This window comes from Haplochromis burtoni, unplaced genomic scaffold (genome assembly GCF_018398535.1).
Source record: "Haplochromis burtoni strain Fernald_Lab_line unplaced genomic scaffold, NCSU_Asbu1 Contig_285, whole genome shotgun sequence".
In the NCBI taxonomy this organism is placed as follows: domain Eukaryota; kingdom Metazoa; phylum Chordata; class Actinopteri; order Cichliformes; family Cichlidae; genus Haplochromis; species Haplochromis burtoni.
The window spans coordinates 199215-221534 of record NW_024582646.1 but is presented as its reverse complement, the minus strand read 5'-3'; the positions used below and the strand labels follow the sequence as shown (position 1 = coordinate 221534).

Here is a 22320-nt window from a genome sequence, read left to right as displayed (position 1 = left end):
GCGATAAGGAGCCGGCTAGCGTCATTCACACAATTTCGTTCTGACCGACACATCACTATTATTCACCTGCTTTATGGTAGCGGCAGCCTGCAGTCTGTCGCGGTGTCCCGTCACCTCGTCAGTCAGGTGGCTCCACTGCTTCTTGAGAGTCCTGATCCACTTCTGAACAGCTTGCTGATTCTCCTGACTCTGTTTGGAGAGCAGATCCTGACCTCGACCCAGGACACCTTTATACAAAGACTCCTGGGCCTGGACCTCCGCCTCCAGCACCTATCAAATTATGATTTATTTGAAGTGGCATTTAGAGTCAAGATAGATTTAAATTGCCTTTATTCTCAAGGTGGGGTCATGTTCAGCCTAAAAACAGTCAGATTAACCAGATTACATGATTTAAACCAGAATTTAAATGTTATTATTTGTCTGTTTTGTTTAGATGCACTTCTGTTCTTTGCATTGCTGTTTCTTGTTTATGTTATTTTCATTTCATTTAAAACTTGGCAAATATTGTTTCGTGGTCTTGGGCTTTGGACTTTTTTCAGCTTGTGTATTTTTGAATTCTTAAGTCTTAGTTTGATTGGTTATTCCTGATGACTTAATCCTTTGTTTCACTTATTTCGGTTTGTTTGTTTGTTAGAGTCCTTGTGTTGGTGTTTTGTTACTTCCTGTTTTATTTTTATAGTCTTTTGTCACTTGTGCTTTGTTTTTATTCCTACTTCGCTTGTTTCAAGATTAGTTTCAATTGTCTTCATCACATGACGAACATTTACCTCGTTACCTCTTGTATTGTCTCTGTCGCCCTTGATGCCAAGTGTCCCTTGATGTTTTGGATTTCCTGCTTTTTGTATTCAGCTTCTGGATTTTGGCTTGGTTTACTCTCTGGGTTATCACCATTAAAACTTGCTTAGAGTTTAGTCACTGTTTCCTGCATCCTGGTTTTAGGTCCATAATCCCTCAACAATCCACACAGCATGCAACCTATTGTAGGTCCAACTCTATATTGTCAGGGCCGTGAGTCGGAGCTCAGGATTTATGTTTTCTTCTTTTTAAGATTATGTTTTATACAATATTCTACATTCTTGTGGTTAATATTATTCATGGTTCTGTGCTTGGCCTCCCCTGTGTCCTTGTTGCTTGTGTAGTCTATCATGTCTCTCGCGCATGTTAAATTTTCTCTCCGTGTTGATTCATCTGTCTCCCCTTCATGACCCTCGCTCCCCCCGTTTCCTGTGTTTACGTGTTAATGTGTGTCTCTTGTTTCCTGTGTTATTTTGATAGTCCTTTGTCCTGTATTCAGTGCATTTAGTTTTGCTTCCTCCCTGTCTTCTCAGGTTTGATTAGTCCTAGCTGTGTTCCCGCCTGTTTCCATCCCCTTGTCATCCTTCATCTGTATTTAAGTGTTTAGTCTCACTCTGTTCATTGTCGTGTTCTCCATGTAAGCTGTGTTCTGGTGTTAGTTCCATGTTGTCAAGTCTAGTCCAGCTCAGTTGTTAGTTCTAGTTTATCTTTTGTTTGTGTAGTGTTTGTCATGGTCCCCGTGCCTGCCCGGCTGGCTCTGTGTGGCTACATGTGTGTTGCTTTTGTCTCGCTCTCTCTCTCCTCTCTCTCTCTACTTGCTGCCTGGGCGGAGCTCATTGTGGGCTCCCGGAGCGGAGCAAGAGAGGACACTTTTCCTGATTCTTCCCTGTACCCCTGGGAACCTTGGCCCCCTTCTCCTTCACCTGTGTATAGTGAACCGGGAGTGTGTAAATAAAATTCAGTTTTCTGTGATTTCAGTCTGCGCCGAGTGACAGTGTTCATGTATTTTGGTTTTAGTTTTCACAGCAAATAAAAGCTGCCTCTTTAAGTTAATCTTTTGTCTTAGAGTCCTGTCTTGCTTTAGTTTAAGGCATTTAAAAAAACAGAAACATGTATCTGCTTTATAAGCTTTTGTTATTCTTTTTTTAATAAAGAATAACAATGTAACATTTCTAAAGTTTTGACAATCTGTAAAATAATATGAATCCTGTGTTTTTTCACAAGAGGCACAAAAAAGTTAACTTTTCATCACATAATTCAGAGTTAACACATTCACAAAGAACACCCTTAAACCACTGTAACACATGTGCCTGTGTAAAAAAACAAACAAAACTTCTTCACAGTGTCTTCTTCACAAGTCCAAAGCATGGAACCTTATGGGCTCAAGTGTCCGTATACACAGCTTTCTGGCTCACCTTGTGCTTGTGTTCGGCCACCTGGATGTGGTTGAGGTCTCTTCCAAGTCCAGCCGTCTGCAGCTTTAACCAGCGCTCATAGATCCAGGCCTCCAACTCCTCACAGTCATAGAGGAACTCAAACAACCTCAACTGAGCCTCCAACTGCCTCCTCCTGACACAGCAAAGGAAAGATGTGAGGCAAGATGAGCACAGGTGAGAGATGTAGCAACAGAATATCAGACTAATTAGACTTTCTATTCCACCATTTTGGACATACAAAGAAATGTTACACGTTTAGACCTGTTGCTTGATAAATGATTTTTCCCTCATGCTGTAAATGAGAAAACTAAAGCAAACCTGCTGCTGCTGAGAGACACCAGCGATTTGTACTGAGTGTCAAGAGCTCTCACTCTGCTCTGAATCTGCTGCCCATCCCTTACTTTTGCCTGAGTGAGAGAAAGGAGGTGGGTCAGTCTGACAGAAATTACCCTTACAAATTCCCCAAACAGTGAACTAATAGGACATGAGATGACAATTATTAGTGTACCTTCAGAGCTCTGCTACTGATTGCAGTGATGGTTTCACCATGAGTTGAGATCTGAGCTTCCAGGAGATCTTGTTTCTGAAGAAGAGACTCCACCTCCGTCAGCTGCTTCCCCAGTTCAGAAGAACTGGCTTGGGACTGAGATGGGATAAGGGAGGGGACAGTCAGTAATATTAAAGTCACCCCACTTCTCTCACAGTACAATCTAAGTAAAACTCCAGTGTCGTCATTATAACTAAAATTCGAATAATAAGCTCACTTGTAGTTCTTTCAGTTCCTGGGAGACAAGCTCAATGTCCCGCAGGATGCTCAGAGTTTCAACTACATTTCCCAAAAGCATCCTCTGTTCTTGGAGCTGCTGCAGCAGGTCCTTCCATCGATGGCTAATGTTCTCCTCCCTTAGAAACAAATATATTATTATGTAGAGTACAAGTTTGTTTTTGTTTTTAATTAATGTCACTTCTTGGTTCTTCTCCCTTCAAAAAGAGAAAGACTTGAGGTTACACAAAGTCATTGTTTTCATCCTCCCACCTCCTAATGACCTGCTCCTTGCTGTGGTAGTTTCCTTTCTCGATGGATTTTGCCATGTCTCTGAGGGCCGTGAAGCGTGGCTCCCTGGCCAGTGCATCGGTAGCCAAGGCCTCCAGACGCCGGCCAGCTGCCTGAGCCTCCTCCAGTGTGGACAGACCTCGGATGTCCTGCCTCCGGATCAGACGCAGTGTGTCCTCAAGATAGCCCTCCCTCAGAGCTGCCTGAGAAGACAAAAAGGAAGGATTTTGCAGTCTAGTGAGGGATTTTTTAAGGAGCCATAAAAACAGGCAGAAAGTTGAATATCAGATCCAGGGTTTTGAATGCTGTTTGTCTGCATAGATTAACCTTTCTGATGCCAAAAAGTGTTTTCCATTTTAAGTTAACATTACACAAACAAATTCACAAAATCACAGCAACACGTTTGTCCCCATTTCCCATCTTTAAGTAAAGGGCATTCCATTCTGATCATATTCCAAACTGATATACCTATTTTAATAAAAAAAAGTTTAAAATTAAATCAAAATTATACTTTTTTGTTGTGTTGTGTGTATCTACTTTTCTGTGGGGTTGTTAATAACAAATAACAAGATCTTGCATATATGTCCAGCGGAACAAGAGTGGTCAAAAGGTCGCATCCATTTTAAGGTTAACATTACCAAAACTCACTGAAATTTGTTTCTACGCACAACACAGTGATTTGTAATCACAAAGTTGTTTTTATGATTTACTCAGGAATATGTCAGGCAACTCCATAACATTATGATCAAAACTGGGAGACTTGTAACAAAGACATTCATATGAGTAGAGTGGCATTACCTTCCTGGCAAACTTCTGTGCAAGTTGCTCCAGGCTTTCCAGGCGTAGCAGCGTTTCCTGTAGGGCTCGCTCTCGTTCATGTTCCGCCCTCTCCAGCATAGCCCAGTTCTTCTCGATGTCATTCAGAGTTTTACCTTTACAAATACACAACAGCATGAGCGATCTTTGTCATAGCAGCCCTTATATTATAATTGACTGTTAGTGTTCTGTACCTTCGGGAGGATTATAAGCCCATTGGTTGTTGGCTGCCAGTTGAGTTCTCAGACTGAACAAGTGGGCCTCAATTGCCCCACGCTCCTGGAAAAACAAGACTTAACTTTAAGGAGATGAACAAAGGAGGACGCTGGATTTAAAATGTGAGGGTCATCTGACCTGGTATTTGGGAGGTTTCTCCACAGTTCTGTAGGTCTTAAAAGCGCTCATCAGTTTCTGCATCTCCCTCAAAGAGTTTGGGAATCTTCTGTCATTCAGCTGCACCATCTTCAGTCAAAAAATAATCACCAAATTTAATTCATTAATTGTTTTGTTTTTTTGGTCTTATATTCCTGTGTTTTTTCTGGGATTGACCTGTTACCTTAGTTTTGATCCAGCGAAGCAGATCTGAGACCATTCTTTCATACTGGATCTTCATGCCATCCAGCTCCATGAGCATCCCAACAATCTGTGGAGAAAAGAATGAAGTCCTACTTTTGTGTTCTGGATGTTTTGGTTTGATATGTTAAAATGGAATCTGGACTGGCAAATCAAAGACAAAAATATTGTTCGTAACCAAAGAATTAGCAACCAAGCAAAGTTGCTCATTTAAATTAATCCTTAAATTACCTATCTTGCCTTCTTAATGATTTCATTGTTAATAGGCTATCCCCATTGTTGCTGGTTGACTCTAATTCTGCAAACTGTAATTCTGCATCCTGCACCTGCCCCTCTTGATGTCCCCTCAACCCCCACTGGGGTAAAAAAGTGTCCATCTGAAACTGCTCAATCTTACTGGGTAGCTCCCCAACTGGGTCTAGACTGGGTCTAGAGAGTATTTTAAATTCAGGGAATTTAAAATAGAAAGTAGCTCGTCCACAGAAGGACTGGTAGCTCCCCTTACGATAAGGGTTCAGATCGCGCGAACAGGTGTGAAATCTGTGTGTTTAGTTAGTTTGTTTGTTTGCTTGTTTTAATCAATTTTAAATCATGCTTTTTATTTGTTTTTGTTTCTAATGTCTCTGTAAAGCACTTTGAATCACCTTGTTGTTGAATTGTGCTATACAAATAAATTTGCCTTGCCTTGCCTTATTGCAAAAGGCTGCTGTCAGTCACTTCCTGGCATTCTGAAAATGCTGGTCACTGCACCTGAGCACTATCACTATCACAAGCTATATGAGCCAATGTTGATTTTAAAATGCATGGCTGTTATATTACATCACATGATTGGCTTGCTTAATTTTTGATTTATAGTTGCCTACCTATCAATGCAAAAATACTAATAAATATAAAAGTGGCTTCTAACATAATTTTCAAAGCTGTAGTTATCACTTCCATTGTGTACGCGACTTAAGATGAGAAATTAAACATATTAGTTTCACCTCCCATTAACTAATGTGGTTGTTATTTAAGAATGAGAAGCAATACAGCAGCATCAGTGTTCAGTCACAGCACTTTCACTCCTGCAACCATAACCCTCAGTCCAAATAAACAAAATGCAAACTTTAAAAAAACATCTGACAACACTCAGCCCCAAAACAGTTTAACTCAGTTTAACTTGGTTATTATCATGTACAGCAGAAGGAACATGTGTGAAGCAGATAACGGCTTGTAGCTTCGGTGTGTTAAAGGTGTGTGGTTCTCTGAATGAGTTCCTGCTGCTGCCTCCAGCAGCATCTCATTGTATGTGATCTGATGTGATTCTTAACATCCACAGCCCCTCTTTTATGAAAGGTTCTCCTTTGAGCTACTAATACCTTCTTATCTACCAAAATAAAAATCCCACCAGCTGTGTTTTGTGTGAGCAGCAGCTTGTCAGTGTAGCAGTAATCTACACTATTTAGAGCAGGTTACAATACCACATGGGGCAGAGCAGTCCACACTATAAACAGTATGACAGACATTATGTCAAGCAACACATTATTTAAAGAAAAAAATGACCCACAATCTGAGTTTAGGGACAAATAAACTGACTGTAATTGTTCAGAAATCTGCCTTATAGATTCGATTTTCCATTGTAACCAGCCTCGGTTTTTGCTAATCAACATCAAGTTACAAGAGCCGACTGAGTCTGAAAAGATGGACTGACAGACTGATACAGACTCTTTCTCTGCCCCATTGCTTCTCTTTTTTATTTTTACTGCACGTTTAGTTAAACAGAAACAATTCTGCCTTATATTAGAAATATGTCACCTTTAATATCTATAACATGTGCATTTCTGTATGTGTCATATATATTTATATGCACTCATCTATACACAAATTTAGAATCACTTGGGCTTCAATTAATATTATGTATTATGCTATTATGGTCATATTATTTATTATCTGACTGATCTTTTTTTCTGTTGTATGCAATGCTGCTGTGTTTATGTTTGTGCTGAATCCAACCCTGGCAAGTCTCTTCTGGATGGTCTGCCCCTGCTTCATCCTGGAAAAGTAGTGGTAGTACAGAGACACGTAGGTCATGATGGACTTTTCATCAGGATGAGCGACCATGATGTCATCCACCTCCAGAAGCTGCATGATACCGAACTCCCGCTCTGCCAGAGTGAACGCATGCTCCAGATTACGCTGGGGGTTATCGCCATGGAAACGGCGGTAGTCAAAAAGGTCAGGTCTGGGATGGACAGACACATGTATGTGAGAAGCGATTTGAGTTTCCATTTGAGTTTTTGACTTTTGAGGATATTTTAGGAAATATTTTATGAGGGACCTCACAAATACAACAAAAATGCGTGTGCACAAGTATGCTACCGGTGGGCGTGGATAAGAGCATTGAAGGCAAGTCCATCCCTCCAGCTGGAGGAAAAGTCCTGCACGTCAACACCATTGTAGCCTGATGTTTTCCTCTGACACCAGATCAGCAGAGCCTCCTTGGCTGAGCGATGAGCTACGCTGTTCCCCTGAGAAGGAGGAGGAGGGAAGGGGGTGAGATGAAATGAGAACGAGGCAAAAATGGAAAAAATTTAAAAGACAAGAAGATGGAAAGACAAAAGTAAAAATGTGGAGGGGCAAGGGAAAGGAAGGGGAAAAGGAAAATACCCCAAAAAAGAGGGAAAATGTTAAATATGTTAAATTCATAAATAAATTGTTTAAATTAAAGGAGATAACTGATTCTGCTGTAGTTTTAATTCGATACCTCTTCCAGGTTAATATGTCCAATCTGAAACCTGAGGATGATGATCCACAGCAGCCCCAGGATCAGTGTACGATCCCCATCCACCACATTTTCTGGACCAATTAAATCCACCCGAATCTAACAGTAGAGCATAGAGCAGTGTGAAGCTGTCGTTCGTGAGACTGCTATGAAGTTCAACATTTTACAGCTGCCAGTAAGAACTGAAAGTCATTACCTTGACATTTAGGATAATCTGATTGGCTTTTTAGAACTAACATTTAATCAAGATTAAAATATACTGAGAAAAGACCGTTCTCCTCATGAGGAATAATACTATAACCATATACACTTGTACACTGAGGTTTGTGTGTATAAGATTAATTTTGTATATTTGTAAATTTGGTGGATCACTTTCAGGACACCAAAAAGCAAAAAGTAGGTTACTTTGGTTTTGAGGAAATTGATGGCAATGCTGTTGTTCTCCAGAAAGTGGACTCTCATCTTGCCTCGGCTCCGCGATGGCAACTTCTCGTTGGCGATGAACTCCAGCAGACGGATCAGAACTTCTCCGGTTTTAAGTTCAGTATAGACGTCAGTCAGCTCCAATTTCTCCTGCAGGAGATCCGGACAGTTTCAGTTACAAGCCAAACCTGACATAGAAGCTCCCCGTTACTGTACCAGATTTTTGATGTTCATGTTGTTCAAGCTTGCAAATCAGAAATATTACTAAACCTTGCAGTTATTTGGTAACCTTAGTCTAAGTGTGTGGGTGCCATTCTTTTATCTACTTGCTAGACCAAACAAACGCCTACAGGTGGTGTGATTTATTCTCAAATGGTTTGAGAATTCAGTTTAAGATCAGTTACTTTTCAATCCTTCCTCTCCACTTAAACATTTAAGTATTTGAGGATACTGCATTTCCTGTGTATGTTGTAACCTCTAATTTAGATTTCTTTCTCTATCCATTACCAACTCCTGGAATTTCCTCTACACTATTATGTGTCTTCTGTGTAGCTGCTGTGAATCAACTTGTACCGTAATTCTGTCTTTGGATTTATTTATTTTTTTGTAACATTGTAACAAGTTTGGAACAAAATCAGTGAAGCAAGTCCTTCACTAAAGTAAAAGTACTAATACCACAATGCACTTTCTACTGCGTAACAGAGGTAAGGAAATGTACTCAAATGATCAAAAAGTGTGTATTAAAGAATAAGAATTGTGTATTAAACTGCTATATACAGTATCATATGTTATCACCCTGCCGTATTTTTGAATATTTTGCACATTACTGCAGTGATTAACTTTTTTTAAATAAAAAAATCTTTAAGTCAAAATGTTGGGACTGCAGAATGTTTGTTTTTTTATGTTTTTAATGTCTTTAATAGATATGAAATGATTTTTGGCTCTACTATTAATAATCATGACAGTAATTTAAGGGCCTATATTTTAAAAAACGTTAATCGTGTGAAGGTAAAATTTTGCATGGCTTCAAAAGTTATCATTTCATTTTAAAAAGTGCTGACTGTGAGTATAACTTTATATATGGACTGGCCCGCCTATCTGTCTTTGGATTCTGTCCATAAATAAATTGCTTTTACTTACCACTAAATAGCAGCCATGTCCACCTAGCATTTGTTAGTTTCCAACTTCACACTTTGCTCTAAGATGACAGCTAGTTGGCCAACATAGAGGCCTCAAAAATATTTGATAACCTTGCAGTGGGTAAGAAGAAAGTGTAAGCATGTAAGGATAAAATGCACAAATGCTGTTGAGATTGTAAAGTCAAATCTAATATAGTAATAAAGTGTGGTTAGTGTGTGAACACACACAAAATAATAATCAAAGGTCCTTAGCTTTTATGACCCTTCTTATGAAGAGGCTAATTGTAATTAAAAAAAAAGAAATCTCCAGCACCTGGATTAAAGACACTTTAATTCCTTCCTTAATTCCTTATTTGCTTAAGTTGAAAAAGATAAGACTCTTTCTCAGGTGCAACCATAATCTTGCCCCTCCTAATCTCTGTGATTTGTTTCATATCACCACTGTTTCCCGCTCTCTCAGATCTTTATCTGGCACTCATCTTGTTGTTCTTCCTGCTCGTCTTATCACTATGGGGAGCAGAGCTTTCAGCCGCTCTGCTCCTCGGCTCTGGAATTCCCTTCCTTCGGTCTTAAGAAATATAGATTCCCTTCCCTTATTTAAGTCACAGATCAAAACCTGCTTGTTTTAACGGGCTTACTCCCTTTAATACAGATCTTATTTGTTGTCAAATCTTGTTTATTTGTTTGTTTGGGTTTTTGTTTTTTTGTATCTTAATTTATTTTAATGTATTTTAATCTACTGTTTTATTAAGATCTTTAAGGTGACCTTGGGTTTTAGAAAGGTGCCCTCAAATAAAATGAAATATTATTATGATGATGATGATGATGATGATGATGATTATTACTATCTCCAGGACTCTTCTCATATGTTCTGAAATGTCTGTGAACTCGTATTTGACTTTGATGAGAAAGCTAATTTCCCATTAATCTCTGCTTGACAGTTTTAACAGTTGAGGTTGCTGCTGTTTGTTTTTCAATTACATTTTTAACTGGCTGTATGTATTAGTTTCTTGATACTCCTGTCTCATAGCATTTACTCTTTTGTTTTTATTGTTGTTTGTTATTTGTTTGTTTGTTTGCTTTGTTACTATTGGTTCAGCAATGACTTATACAAGATAGAATATGAAATTGATTTCCACTTTTTGAAATGATTTCAAAAAGCCTTTTGATTCATCGTATCAAATGGTAAATGGCCTGTATTTATATAGCGCTTTACTAGTCCTTAAGGACCCCAAAGCGCTTTACATATCCAGTCATCCACCCATTCACGCACACATTCACACACTGGTGATGACAAGCTACATCGTAGCCACAGCCACCCTGGGGCACACTGACAGAGGCGAGGCTGCCGGACACTGGCGCCACCAGGCCCTCTGACCACCACCAGTAGGCAACAGGTGAAGTGTCTTGCCCAAGGACACAACAACCGAGATTGTCCAAGCCGGGGCTCGAACCGGCAACCTTCCGATTACAAGGCGAACTCCCAACTCTTGAGCCACGATCGTATGATTTAATGTTGGCTTGAAAATTTGGTTGTTTACATTGAAAAGAACTAAGAGATAATATTTACTGGACCCATCGCTTTGTAACTGTCACATCCGCATAATACAAACATCCTGATTATGTCTCGCACAGTTACGACTATGTGTAACAACCTTTAGTCAAATGTGCTGGAACATGTATGCAAGTTAAATAAATTCATTTAACTTACATATGCGATGCATAATTATTTCTTAGAATTATTTCTTCTTCCCATCTCACCCCATTCTTGTGGAAGACACTGTTCATCCACTTGGTGAACGTTTTCTTTTGAACTCCCATCCGCTGCTCCTGCAGCTGTCGGACTCTCCCAGCCCCATCCTCCTCTGTCGCCATCCTGATGGGCTGAACATGAAAAACATTAAAAGTCACAGACACACGCAGTTTTCAGATCTTGACCTTTTCTTGCTTTAACTTTATACAGCTTTAAACAAGTAAAAAACACGTTTTCATGAGAGATCTAGTTTGGACAACAGCAACATATCAGAGAGCGTAATATCAGACAGACACATCCGTGGCACACAGGAGTGTCAGTTAATGCTTTTAACATTTCAGTCTGCAGGTTAAAGGCAAAAAAAAATGCAAACTGAAAGACTTTAGTTGTTACTGTTCAAAGTGTCATAGTTCTGTTTATGCATCCTTGTGTTCTTGTGCCTCTTGGTTATTAGAGCCTCTGTCGCACTACACTGGTTCTTTGACACATTGCGATTGACTTGTCGAAGTCACTGATTTTTAAGCACTACTTAAAATTAGCATAACATGCATGATAGTCAAATAACAGAGACGGACACAAAGTGATTGCATGGCCTAAGTTAAAAAGAGCCTTAGAGCAAGAGGAGAAACAGAATAGGGGCAATAAACCAGACTGAAATAAAGCAGAATGATGCTTTAAGTATTTAAGCCTCACTCATCATTTGCCCTTTGGTAGGATTAATCAGCTGACTAGGCAAATTAAACTGAGTTGTCAGTTCACTTGCTTGAGTCAACGGTTAAATTGGACACATTTTATTTTCTTCCATGCTGACAACAGCAGTTACACCTAAATGTAATGCAGCTGTAAAAATTCCTAAGCTTTAATAACCTAACTCACTCACTCATTGCTTTGTGCCATTAATGTGTGTGTATGCACACTTCTTTTTTTATAACTGTCAAACCTAAGTTGATCATTGATTTTGTGGAGTGATGCCAAGACATTCAGGCACAGATAGAAAGGTAGATAACCTCATGTGTTGTCCTATTATCCTTCACTTATTCTCTTGTTTTAAAAAAAATTTTTTAAACAAAATGCCTTTCTAATAGTTACAAGTGATATGAAAAAAATTCAACATAACTGTACCGTGGCTGTACCATGCTGCTAAGAAAACTGTAACTGTACCATGCTGCTAAGTTATATTACAAAACACAATTTATTGCAATGCATCATCTTGAAAGTGAAATCTTAATTTTGCTAAATGTATAGCAACCAGATGGATGTACTAAAAAGTTTAAACAGGATATTTAAACTTTGTTCCAAGCTAAGCTAACCTCAGTCTAAAGATAAAGATCAGTCTAAAATCCATACTGCTGTCAAAATCTCCTTCTTTATCTCTGCTTTCCAATTTAGCAATACACTGTAAAATGACCAATACAAATATGGCCCACGAAGCCTAAAAATGTCTACATAAACAGGAAACACTTTTGTGCAGCAATGTGGTCACTTTTAAGTATCCTGGTGCTAAGATAACCTGCAGAAGAACTTAGAAAGAACCAAACTACAGGAACAGGAAGAGAAGCTATATACAGCACGCAAGCACACAGACAGAGGAAACATGCTCTTACCTTTCAGTCCTGTGCAGCCCAAAGCTCTTTATGATTTATTTTGTTTTCAACTTTGGAATCTCAGGGGAAAAGACATTCGTTTCAGAAGAAATAATGCCCTTCTGATCCAGTGAAGAGTGACACCCTGTTGATCTGATTTTATTGTCTGCACCAAATGTTGCCATAAAAGAGGTGTGTGAATTCCTGTGATGTGTGTGTACAAGTATTGCCCATGTTGTGGGGACATAAATGTGTTTACACAGCTAATTTGCAGAGATTCAAAGTAAATTAATAAAATTTAGGGTGAATACTTGATTTAAGGTAGGAAGTTATTGGTGTGGTTATGGTAATTCTACAAAAACTGAATAAAAGCCAATATAATGTCTCGTCTTTTTTGAAGAGGTTGAAGTGTGTGTGTGTGTGTGTGTGTGTGTGTGTGTGTGTGTGAACTTTGGAACCATTGGATTTACGGCTTGAGCAGATCCACTCACCTGACAGCAAAAGAGTCAAAGTTCAACATGACAGTAACTCAAAACACACACGCACAGACGCACAGACACGCTTCGAATGCATTATCTTTCTTTCTAAATCTTTCCAGCATATATTCATGTATAAAAGCTACAATATGAATAAATGATGCACCCAAATGCAAGTGTCCTGAAAAAGAACCAGGATTAAGATCCAGTTTAACTAAATGCACACTGAGTCCTAATCTGAAACCTTTTGGTATAAAAAAAAACTTGGAGAGGAAAAGATAAGAGAGGAGACAGTTCAAGATCCAGTAAAAGTAAACTGTACAGTGTGTGTTTCCTGGATTATAATTAATAATGTATAACCATCCCTCATCCTGCCAAAACCACCTGAGTGCAGCTCTGCAAAGAAACATTATGTAATAATTACCATTTTTCACTGGAGAGGGTTTGAATGTCTTCCTAAAGGTCCTTTCCAGTAGCAAGACCAAGTAATTTAAGCATAGGGTGTGTCTTTAAATACAGCCTCAAAGTTTCAAACAGTTTCATAACTGCACATTCCCACTAGGAAAGCAGTGACTGTGGTCTCTCCTATGTTATTCATAAGGTAGCTTATGGGAATTCCTCTGTCCCTATGAGAAAGCACAGTCCTATTTAGTACTTCTGCTGCAGCATTCTGCATTAACTGAAGACTTTTCAGCATCATTCTGAGACAGGATGTTTCTATCATTTTAGTTTTATTTGTGCAAACGCAAGAAAGTAGTCCTAGACATATTTGTTTAATGTGTGTATTGAAAGACATATACTGGTCAAAAATGAATTACAGTGTTACAAGGTAAAACAGTGCAATGAACTATGTCTGAATTTAGAAGTGAGAAATTAGAGGTCATCCAGGCTTTCAAGTCTTTCAAATATGTCTGCAGTTTAACAGTTGATTTGAAGAAAGCATAGGAATGACAGTGTTTTCTATCTATTCCTATATGTAAAACGAATTGGTCCCAGCACAGAACCCTGTTGAACTCTGTGAACTTTTATGTGTGAAACCTTTTCTATTTATATGCACTAATTGAAATCGATCAGATAGATATGATATACCAAATGTGTGCTCTAATCTCTGTACTGTTTTAGTCAACAGTATTATATGCTGCACTAACATTTAGCACAAAGGGACGTCCACTGCAAGAGACCATAAGAATCTGCCCTAGTCCTTTTTCTGTGCTATAGTGCACTCTAAATCCTAAGCAAACAGTACAGCACTTGGTATTCCCAGGTAGTCCTCCATCCCAGTATTGACCAGACTTGACTCGACTTACCTTCTGACAGCTGGTGTGCTAAGGGTGGTATGGGCATAAGCTTGATTCCTTTCTCTTAGAAGACTTGTGGTTTGTTCAAGATGCAACTTTGGAAACCTTAGCCTTAGTGCCATGTTCTGTTTAGCAAGAAGAGGTTTTCCTCTGGCAGCTATTCCAAGCAGGCCATACTTGTTCAGTCTTATAATTACACTGTTATGACCTTTAACATTTAAGATGCTAAATGAGTCCTAAATCTTTCACTGTAGAAGAATGAACTTCAAATTATTTGGAAGAGGACATTCCCAGACTGTTGGACGGGAACAATTGCTTCCCTAAGATCACTGCTAATGTCTTTTCTCTTGGGCATTATATAGACAAACAAACTCCAAACAGAAAAAATAACTGTCTGAGAAATGTGGTTATAATAAAGTCCCAAAAAACAAAACACTGGAACCTTGAGTACATGTACTGAATAAACTTTATTAATTTTATTCATTTCCAGCTCTGCTAACAGGATGAGAGGTGGAAATGCATTAGAACAACACTGGAACAACATTATTACAAAATACATCCAGCTGAAAAAGAAAAAAAAAAACTTTTACATTCAGGTAAATGGAAGTTTGACCTTTTCACTACATGTACAGCTGGACAGATAAAATCATACAGAAAACATAAGAAAATAACATGATTCATACATGTTTCACTTTTATAGACGGGGACAGAGAGTGACTGCAGATGTGCCCTTTTGCTTGGAAGATTGAAAGCCTTTGTGTGGCTGCTGAGCAAAAACAGTACATGACACTTATTAATCTAGCAATTCCACCAGTCTTTGCCCGAATAGCAGACAGAAAAGACAAAAGCTGTGCCATGCAGGAATTATTATTACCCTCATTAAGTAGGTGGAACCTGTTGCTGTTTGTTCATCTGCACAAAAGAAGGTTTGCAGAAAAAAAAAAACAAGTTGAACTTCATGAAACTTGGTGGAGAGATGGAATTAAGGGCATTAAGGTTTGACTTTTTAGAAAAATATCTACATTTTTAAAATTATTTATTCCTATTATTACTGAAATAACATGGTTCAGTTTTGGGAAAGAAATCTGATGTCTACATTTTTTAAAAAAAACTACAGAAAATCTCCACAGTAGTTTAAGTCACATCTAAGGAAACCGTCATGTTCCTCAAACTTTAACTAAAGAACTTTTTTGCCTATTGTGACAACTCCTTCCACCCCACCTCCTCCTCCTTTTAAGGGCACTGAACCTTACACTTAACTTACATTATATGATAACCCTGAATTAGATAAGCAGATGAAAATGGATGTTAAAAACAGTATTAGTAACATATGAATATAATTTATTGTAGACGGACTTGGAAATTAAATGCACTGACAGTTGCATGTTAAAAGCACTGATGTGCAGCAGACCTCCTGTAAAATCCTCAAGGATAACCACAGTCCTGTCATAGGAACAGAGGCCTTTAAACACAACTTAAAAACAGCAACATGGTGACAATGTCAAATTAAAACAATGTATTCTGACAAACTAAAAGCCTTTGAAATGAAAAGGCACAACATCTGCTGTGGTTTTAAAGGTATAATTCATTTATATATATCAGAAAATACAATTTCAGACATTTATTTAACTATAAAAACCACATGAGTTACCTTCTCCCACCTATCTAATTGTTTTTCAAACCAATAGTTGGAAGTCACTGCTAATTTTGTTGCTGGGTTTTTAGGTTTGGGTTATGTTGTTGAGTGTTTTATGTCTCAGATGGGATGCAAAAATGTGTTGCGATATCTTATTTTGTTCTGATGTAATCTCATTTAAAATTTGACATTTAAAAAAAGAAAAGAAGAAAGAAATAACAAGACAACGAACCTATTTCCTGCAAACTCTGTTTCCTGTTTAAAATTTTTCTTTGAATGGTGATGTTAAGACCAGACGCTGAAGTTTTCAGTCTTGCTATTATAAGATCAGAGGTCATGGCTCTCCTCCTGTCCTTTTCATTTTACAATGTCAGGAAACAGAATCAATTGAGCACATACTGACAACTGCATTTCAGGACACTGTCTATCCCTGTGAGCAAATTAGCACTGAGCTGCAGACTATGACCTCTGACCTCACTGTGAGGCCCACATGGAGTGGGAATAAAGCTATGTTACAGCTTCTGATTGCAATACATACTATGTCAGCTTTTACTCCCCAGCTTTAGTTTGTTGTGATGCTGCTGGAGCCATTGCGATTGTTTAAAATGTTAGATTTTATTAATTTTTATTTCATTAACTTATTTTATTTATTTATTTATTTATTTTTTGCATAATGTCATCATCAAGACACATCTTTGGTATTTTTTATCTAAAAGCGTTTAAAGACGAAGTTTCCATAGCGCTACAAATGTTTTTAACAGAATAGAGATTTGCTACAGCCTGGACTGCCAGGTGTTTCAGTCAGTTTAGCAGTGTTTTTCTGTGAAGGAGAATAACTGTCATTGTTGTGTAACTGTGAAGACCTTTTAGGATAAAGCTGGAACAGCTTGAAGGATGGGGAAAAATCCAGAAAGATATTATGGGCACTTTGAACACCAGCAAGTATGCATTTAAACTTGCATCTAAAGTTTTGTGCAAGTGATGTCCTTTGAAATATGTTGCAGTAAAATGAATAAACTGCACCCTAGCACTAACTGTTACCTTCGGATAGTCGGTTTTCAAGGTTAAACATGAATATATGAATATGAACTTGCCGTCCTTCAGAAATTAAAGTGAATGGTGAATCCAGAATTAGGCAAATGTGGCTATATTATACAAGAACTTTGTCACTTTTCTTCTTTAATGCAATTAAATCAGCTGAAATGCTCATTATGTAAAATATTATCAAAATAAAAGTGCTTTGTTTGACTGCTGCCTGAAAATGTCAAGCATTATTAGGCTCTAATGCATCGTCTTAGTGAATGTATCCAACAAAACCTTACCCTTTGACCTTGTGTAGCATTAGGTGGCCCATTTGTTCTCCTGTTTGTTCAACGAGCAGCAGCAGACACGTTCACCTGTGATGGTTCTTTACATTTTTACACCTCTTCTCTGCTCAGTCTCTCTTCAGCAGCTTGCTTGGCATCCTAGTCCTCAATATGATTGTACAAGGCATCTGCAGTAGGGTTTTTGCGGTGGGATGGGGGCACCAGGTGGTTGGGGAGCTCAGTGGGCAGCTCGTAGCCCTCCAGTTTGATCTTGATGAGATGCTGAGCAAGGGCAAACTCCTCGTCGTCCAGCATGCCATCCTGGTCGCAGTCGGCCAGCTTCCAGATCTTCCCTAGCACAGTGTTGGGCAGCCGAGAGTTCATCATCTCTTTCTTGGCATTGACGCCAGTTATCTTGCCGTTGATAGGCATCAGAGTGTAGAAGATCTCATCGTAACGGTGCTTGTCCCGGCTGACAATCCAATCTTCAGCGTCAGCCCCAGCACTGATCCCCTCACCGTAGCCCTGACCAAAGGGCCCATCCTGGGAGCCCTCAAAGGCACCACCTGACACCATGGCAGGAGGCTGCTTGGCCTCCTCCTCCCGGATCATCGCCATAAGAACAGCAATCTTTGAGGCTAACATTTTATCCACCTTCTCAATCAGCTTCACCTTCAGAGATGGGAACTTACTGAAGTCATAGTGCTGCAGCATGTCCTGGAGGAGAAGAAGAGACACAGGTTAACGTCTGCTAACTACTTTTACAGCTCACACTCAGAGAAACAACTACAAAGATGACAGATAATGAAGCCTTTAAAATTGTGGTATATTTTTGGATGAGGTACTTGAACACATTATCATAGCATGGTGGCTTGCTCTTTCTGCTCCAGCTTGCAGCTTTCAAAAGGAATGCAAGCTGGACTCTTTTCTGCAAGGCTTTACTATGCACATTTTCTTTTTTTGCCACAAACCTCAACACAAGATTACAGCAAACTGATATTTGCATGTGGGATTAATGTTAGTCACTAAACTTTTGAACCCCTCCCCCGCCAGTCTGCCATTTATTCCAGATTTTATCGATTGCTTAAACACAAATTTCTGAAATTATATCTCATATTGCCAAAACAGTAAACACAAATCATCTCATTCAATTTCCCAAACATTGTATTGTACAATATTGAACAATCTACACTCAAAACCATTCACTCTTGCTGAAAAATCAAACTTTGCCCACAGACAGCACACACAAGGCCTCAAAAACACACACACAACAACATAGTCGTACACATTGGTGCAATAAATGTAAAACAATATTCCCAAAACTGGTAAGTTATGTTGCTTGTGGTTCTTCCCCTCAAAAACCTTTTCACATGATGAACACAAAAAAATGCAACCAATGTATATACAGTGACACATTTTTATTCATGTACCATATAGTACAACACACACCAAAAACATTAGTCCACCTCAGCATCCTGTCTGTGGTCTGGGTCAGGCCAGAGAATCTCATCCACACCACAAACAATCCGGTCATTAAGCAATGACGTGACGAATCCTACTTCCGGGCCTAAAGTAGTCTGCGTTTAATATGGCTTTTGTGTTGTTAACATGTTTAATGTTTTGTATTTTCTTCTATTTAATCTCAAAAAGCTCCTAAAACAGTCAGTGATCACTGTTGACCTCCCTCGGCTTTTATTACTGCTAATCATTTATTTAAGCTCAGTTTTTAAAACCTTAGGATGTAACTACAGCCCATCCCATGCAGCAGTTATGAATGACTAACCTCGTATTGTGGATGGATTATCTCAGTTGTTCTCCTGGCTGAAGTTTGGTCCTTTTACAGCATCCTGCCATGCGATTACATTTGTTCCTGACCACCGAGAACACTCACGTTAACTTTTATCGAGTGGAAAAAAAGTTAGCTTGTTTATATTATGCTAACATAGCTGTGTCGCTAGCAATCACGTAGCACATCATTATATACCAGCTAGCCCAACTTCAGTAACCCTACAAACGTCACTGCTGTTTAGTTTTCTGTCTTCATTTATGTTGGAAGTGATAGCAGAGCTGTACGTTTTAATTTGTTTCCAAAGCCCCGCAGTCAGGACATGCTATATTGTATTTAGATAGAAGCTAGCGAGCTAACTCCCTGCTAACTTCTAACTCCGTTAAATGTCATAAATTCCGTTTTCATGGATGCCTGGATGTTAAACTCAATTGTTACACCTGGTAGAGCAGAACGCTGATCATTTTATTAAAGATGAAAGACTTTAGACAGTTTTTCAACTCTCAGTAATGCCATAGTGATCGTTTGATATATGGACCTGCAGCGGAGTTTAGGCCCAGACAAGACTAGTGACGTCAGACTTAACGACCGGATATTGGGCCTGGCCAGGAAGCGGGGGGTGCATCTACTGATATGTCTAGGCAGGCGTTTTCCAGGACTTGGAGGAGATGCACATGAACATAAGGTTCTCTCTCGTACCCCTTCCACCACCAAGACGAAAAGGTTTAGAAAGGGAGAGTATGCAGGCAGAAAGATGTTAGACAACCTTGGGTTACTGGTAAACCAGTCAGGAACCAAAGCAGCGCGATGGAAGCTGGCGTTATCCCAAACAACAATGTAGTGAGGCTGCTCTGGCTGTGCTGGTTCCCTGTAGTGCAGCTGGAACATATGTTGTCTCAGACCATCAAGAAAAGCAAGGAGCTATAGTGTTATAGGGTCCTAGAATGGCATGCTGGTGGAGTATCCCTCGTTGGCTGATGGCTGCGCACAGAGTGACATTCCCTCCATGCTGACCAGGGACATTTACAATAGCCCGATAGCCAATTATGTTCCTCCACCTCCTCCTTGATGGTGTCCTAGACCTCCTTCTCCTCCTCCTTGACCTCTTCCTATGCATGTCTTTGGATCCATTGTTTCAAACCTGAGTGAGCTGACTTTGGCCCTTTTGACTATCCATCAAAGTTTCTGATTGGTGTGTGATGCATTTTGACTCCTAGTGTTTCCACTTTGTTAACTGTGTGCTGATTGAGCTAAAGCTGTGCTTATGTGAGTTAACATTATTAACTGCTTTCTTGGGGCGTCTGGCGCGTTTTGGTTGCGTCTATCGCGTTCGGTGTGAACACACCGTAAGTGACCACATGGTGTCAGCACTGACAAATGTAGGGATTTGTGTGTAGAGTTTTGCAGTAACAGTCCACCACATCTGACTCATATGGTAAAGCAGGGGCATAGTGTTTATAGTTCAGGGAAATGGGTGTGCTTTTTAGAAAGTGGCATTATGGTTTTGAAATTTGGGTTCAAACTGAGGTTTAGATGTTGTTTACCTTTCTTGTTTTGTGTGCTTATTCCTTGACTTAGTGAGTTTGCTGTCATCAATGTAGTTTATTTTAAATCACCACCCAAAACACTGGGATTCCTTTTGTTTTGAGCATTACACCTGTTGTTGACTATACATAAAAATGGTCAGAGATTCTCACAGTGAAGTAAAGCAGACGAACCTTAAACCTGAATTTGTTTTACTGGCCAGCAGGGGTCACCTGATCTCCTAGTTACAGGGTCGTGCTTCACTTATGGTTGGTAAGTAACTACCATATGAGTAATGGATTGATTCTTGTTTAATGCTTTTCTATACTACTCTTGAGCACTCACAGCAACTTTGGCCAGGATCAAACCACCAACCTTCTGATTAGTAGAGGGCCATTCACAGTCCTTTTGCATTTTAATGAGATCCAAGCCTCACTAATGATATGTATTTTATTCAGAAGCAAAATAACCACAGCCCAATAAAAAGGCCTAAATGGGCCTTACTAACACGCTGACAGCACGATTGCACATTGGTTGGATTTTCAGAGAGGTAAGTGTGTTTTAGCAATTTTTTGTACAAAAATCTATGAATTTTACACATTTCTGAATGACGTGTAAATGTTTCACTTAACATAATAGGACATTTTTCTGGAATTCTAATTACTAGTACTATAATATGCCTTCATTTTAATTACTGGTGTCGCTGCTTAAAGAAAACTATTTGTAAAATAACTACAGGCTCTTTTTCAGGACATCTCACCAGGGAAGTGAAAAATCTCAAACATTTTCTCTGACAATAATCCAATAAAAACAAAGTTTCGCTGAGGGAAACACACACACACTTGCTGTGCAGCATCTCTCTATCGGCCCAGCAGAGCAGCTGCAGTTCAGTTCATTCTGTCCCAGCAGCTAAACCCTTCCCTGACGTCAGGAAAACAGTTCTTCTTCTTCAGATCACACGTTGTTCCGCATGATGACATGATGCAATGCTATAATCATTTGTTTATCATTTAAATTCAGGTTTTCTTTTATTAAACAATGGTTTTCCTGTATTTGCATAAACAGGGACAGGGATTATATTAAACCCAGTGCTCCAGGTCTATCAGCCAGTGTCCAAGAGTGCATTTGCAAACTCTGCCACTCTAAAGGACACATACACTTCAGAATGACAATTCCACCGAGTGGGCAAGAAGTATAGCACTGCTATTCCTATGTGATGCTTCCTATTTGTCAAATTAAAACACAATTTTCTAGAGTCAGGGAAGAATAATTATTTGATCCACTACTGAATGTTTAAATTTGTTCACTTACAAAGAAGTATAAGGAGTCATGTTTTGCTTCAGAATCAAATACTTATTTCACTCAGTGACATGCAAACCAATTCATGACTTTTAAGTAATGCGCTTTTCTTTTCTGTATATTTGCCATTCTGTCTCTCCCCTTTAAAATGAAACTGCTATAAAAAATTAGAAGACTGCTCATTTCTTTGGAAGTGAGCAAACTGTCAAATTCAACAGGGAATTAAATCATTTCCCGTACGGTACGAGCGGCTTCTGTTTCAAGAAACTGTTACTGTGATATGACTGTGATACAAAAAACTATTCTAAAATTGGCAGTTACAGTTACATTGTCTCTTTTTTGTTGTGTTAAAAGTGAGTAACAGACTTTATCTGGGTTGAGTAAAAATATTCTCAGGATATCCAGGTCCAAAATATGTGTGTGTGTGTGCGTGTGTGCATGTATATATACATACAGTTTTTAAATTTAATGTTGCTGAAACAACAAAGGGATAAAATAATAAATCTATCTGATGGAGGAATCACTCATCTTTGGAAAAGAGTGTTTTACAGAGAAATGGCTCTTTCCAAAATAAAAGCTATACTATACGCTTCTTCTGGGCTATATTCTCAGCAGCATATTAAACATATCAGGTCCCCATAAGGAGAATCATGTGCTAACG

The 22320-nt window shown here is 39.0% G+C and overlaps 2 protein-coding genes across 2 annotated transcripts in view; both read right to left on the bottom strand.

The window, feature by feature from the left end:
• sptbn5 (spectrin, beta, non-erythrocytic 5) overlaps positions 1-12769 on the bottom strand; it is a 66295-nt gene extending 53526 nt beyond the window's left edge. The window contains exons 1-16 of the mRNA XM_005940981.3: positions 12355-12769; positions 10759-10881; positions 7841-8008; positions 7418-7534; positions 7033-7181; positions 6667-6895; positions 4658-4744; positions 4456-4563; positions 4296-4380; positions 4084-4217; positions 3268-3488; positions 2996-3134; positions 2740-2874; positions 2550-2638; positions 2211-2364; positions 67-270 (exon numbers count right to left, since the gene is read on the bottom strand). Coding sequence (XP_005941043.1) covers positions 67-270; positions 2211-2364; positions 2550-2638; positions 2740-2874; positions 2996-3134; positions 3268-3488; positions 4084-4217; positions 4296-4380; positions 4456-4563; positions 4658-4744; positions 6667-6895; positions 7033-7181; positions 7418-7534; positions 7841-8008; positions 10759-10872 — 2133 coding nt within the window. The 5' untranslated portion in view covers positions 10873-10881; positions 12355-12769. The remainder of the gene's footprint in view (positions 1-66; positions 271-2210; positions 2365-2549; positions 2639-2739; positions 2875-2995; positions 3135-3267; positions 3489-4083; positions 4218-4295; positions 4381-4455; positions 4564-4657; positions 4745-6666; positions 6896-7032; positions 7182-7417; positions 7535-7840; positions 8009-10758; positions 10882-12354) is intronic.
• Positions 12770-14680: 1911 nt separating this feature from the next.
• The window catches only part of ehd4 (EH-domain containing 4), a 46123-nt gene continuing 38483 nt past the window's right edge, over positions 14681-22320 (bottom strand). Inside the window, exon 8 of the mRNA XM_005940979.3 lies at positions 14681-17767. Within this exon, the coding sequence (XP_005941041.1) occupies positions 17210-17767 (558 nt within the window). The 3' untranslated portion in view covers positions 14681-17209. The remainder of the gene's footprint in view (positions 17768-22320) is intronic.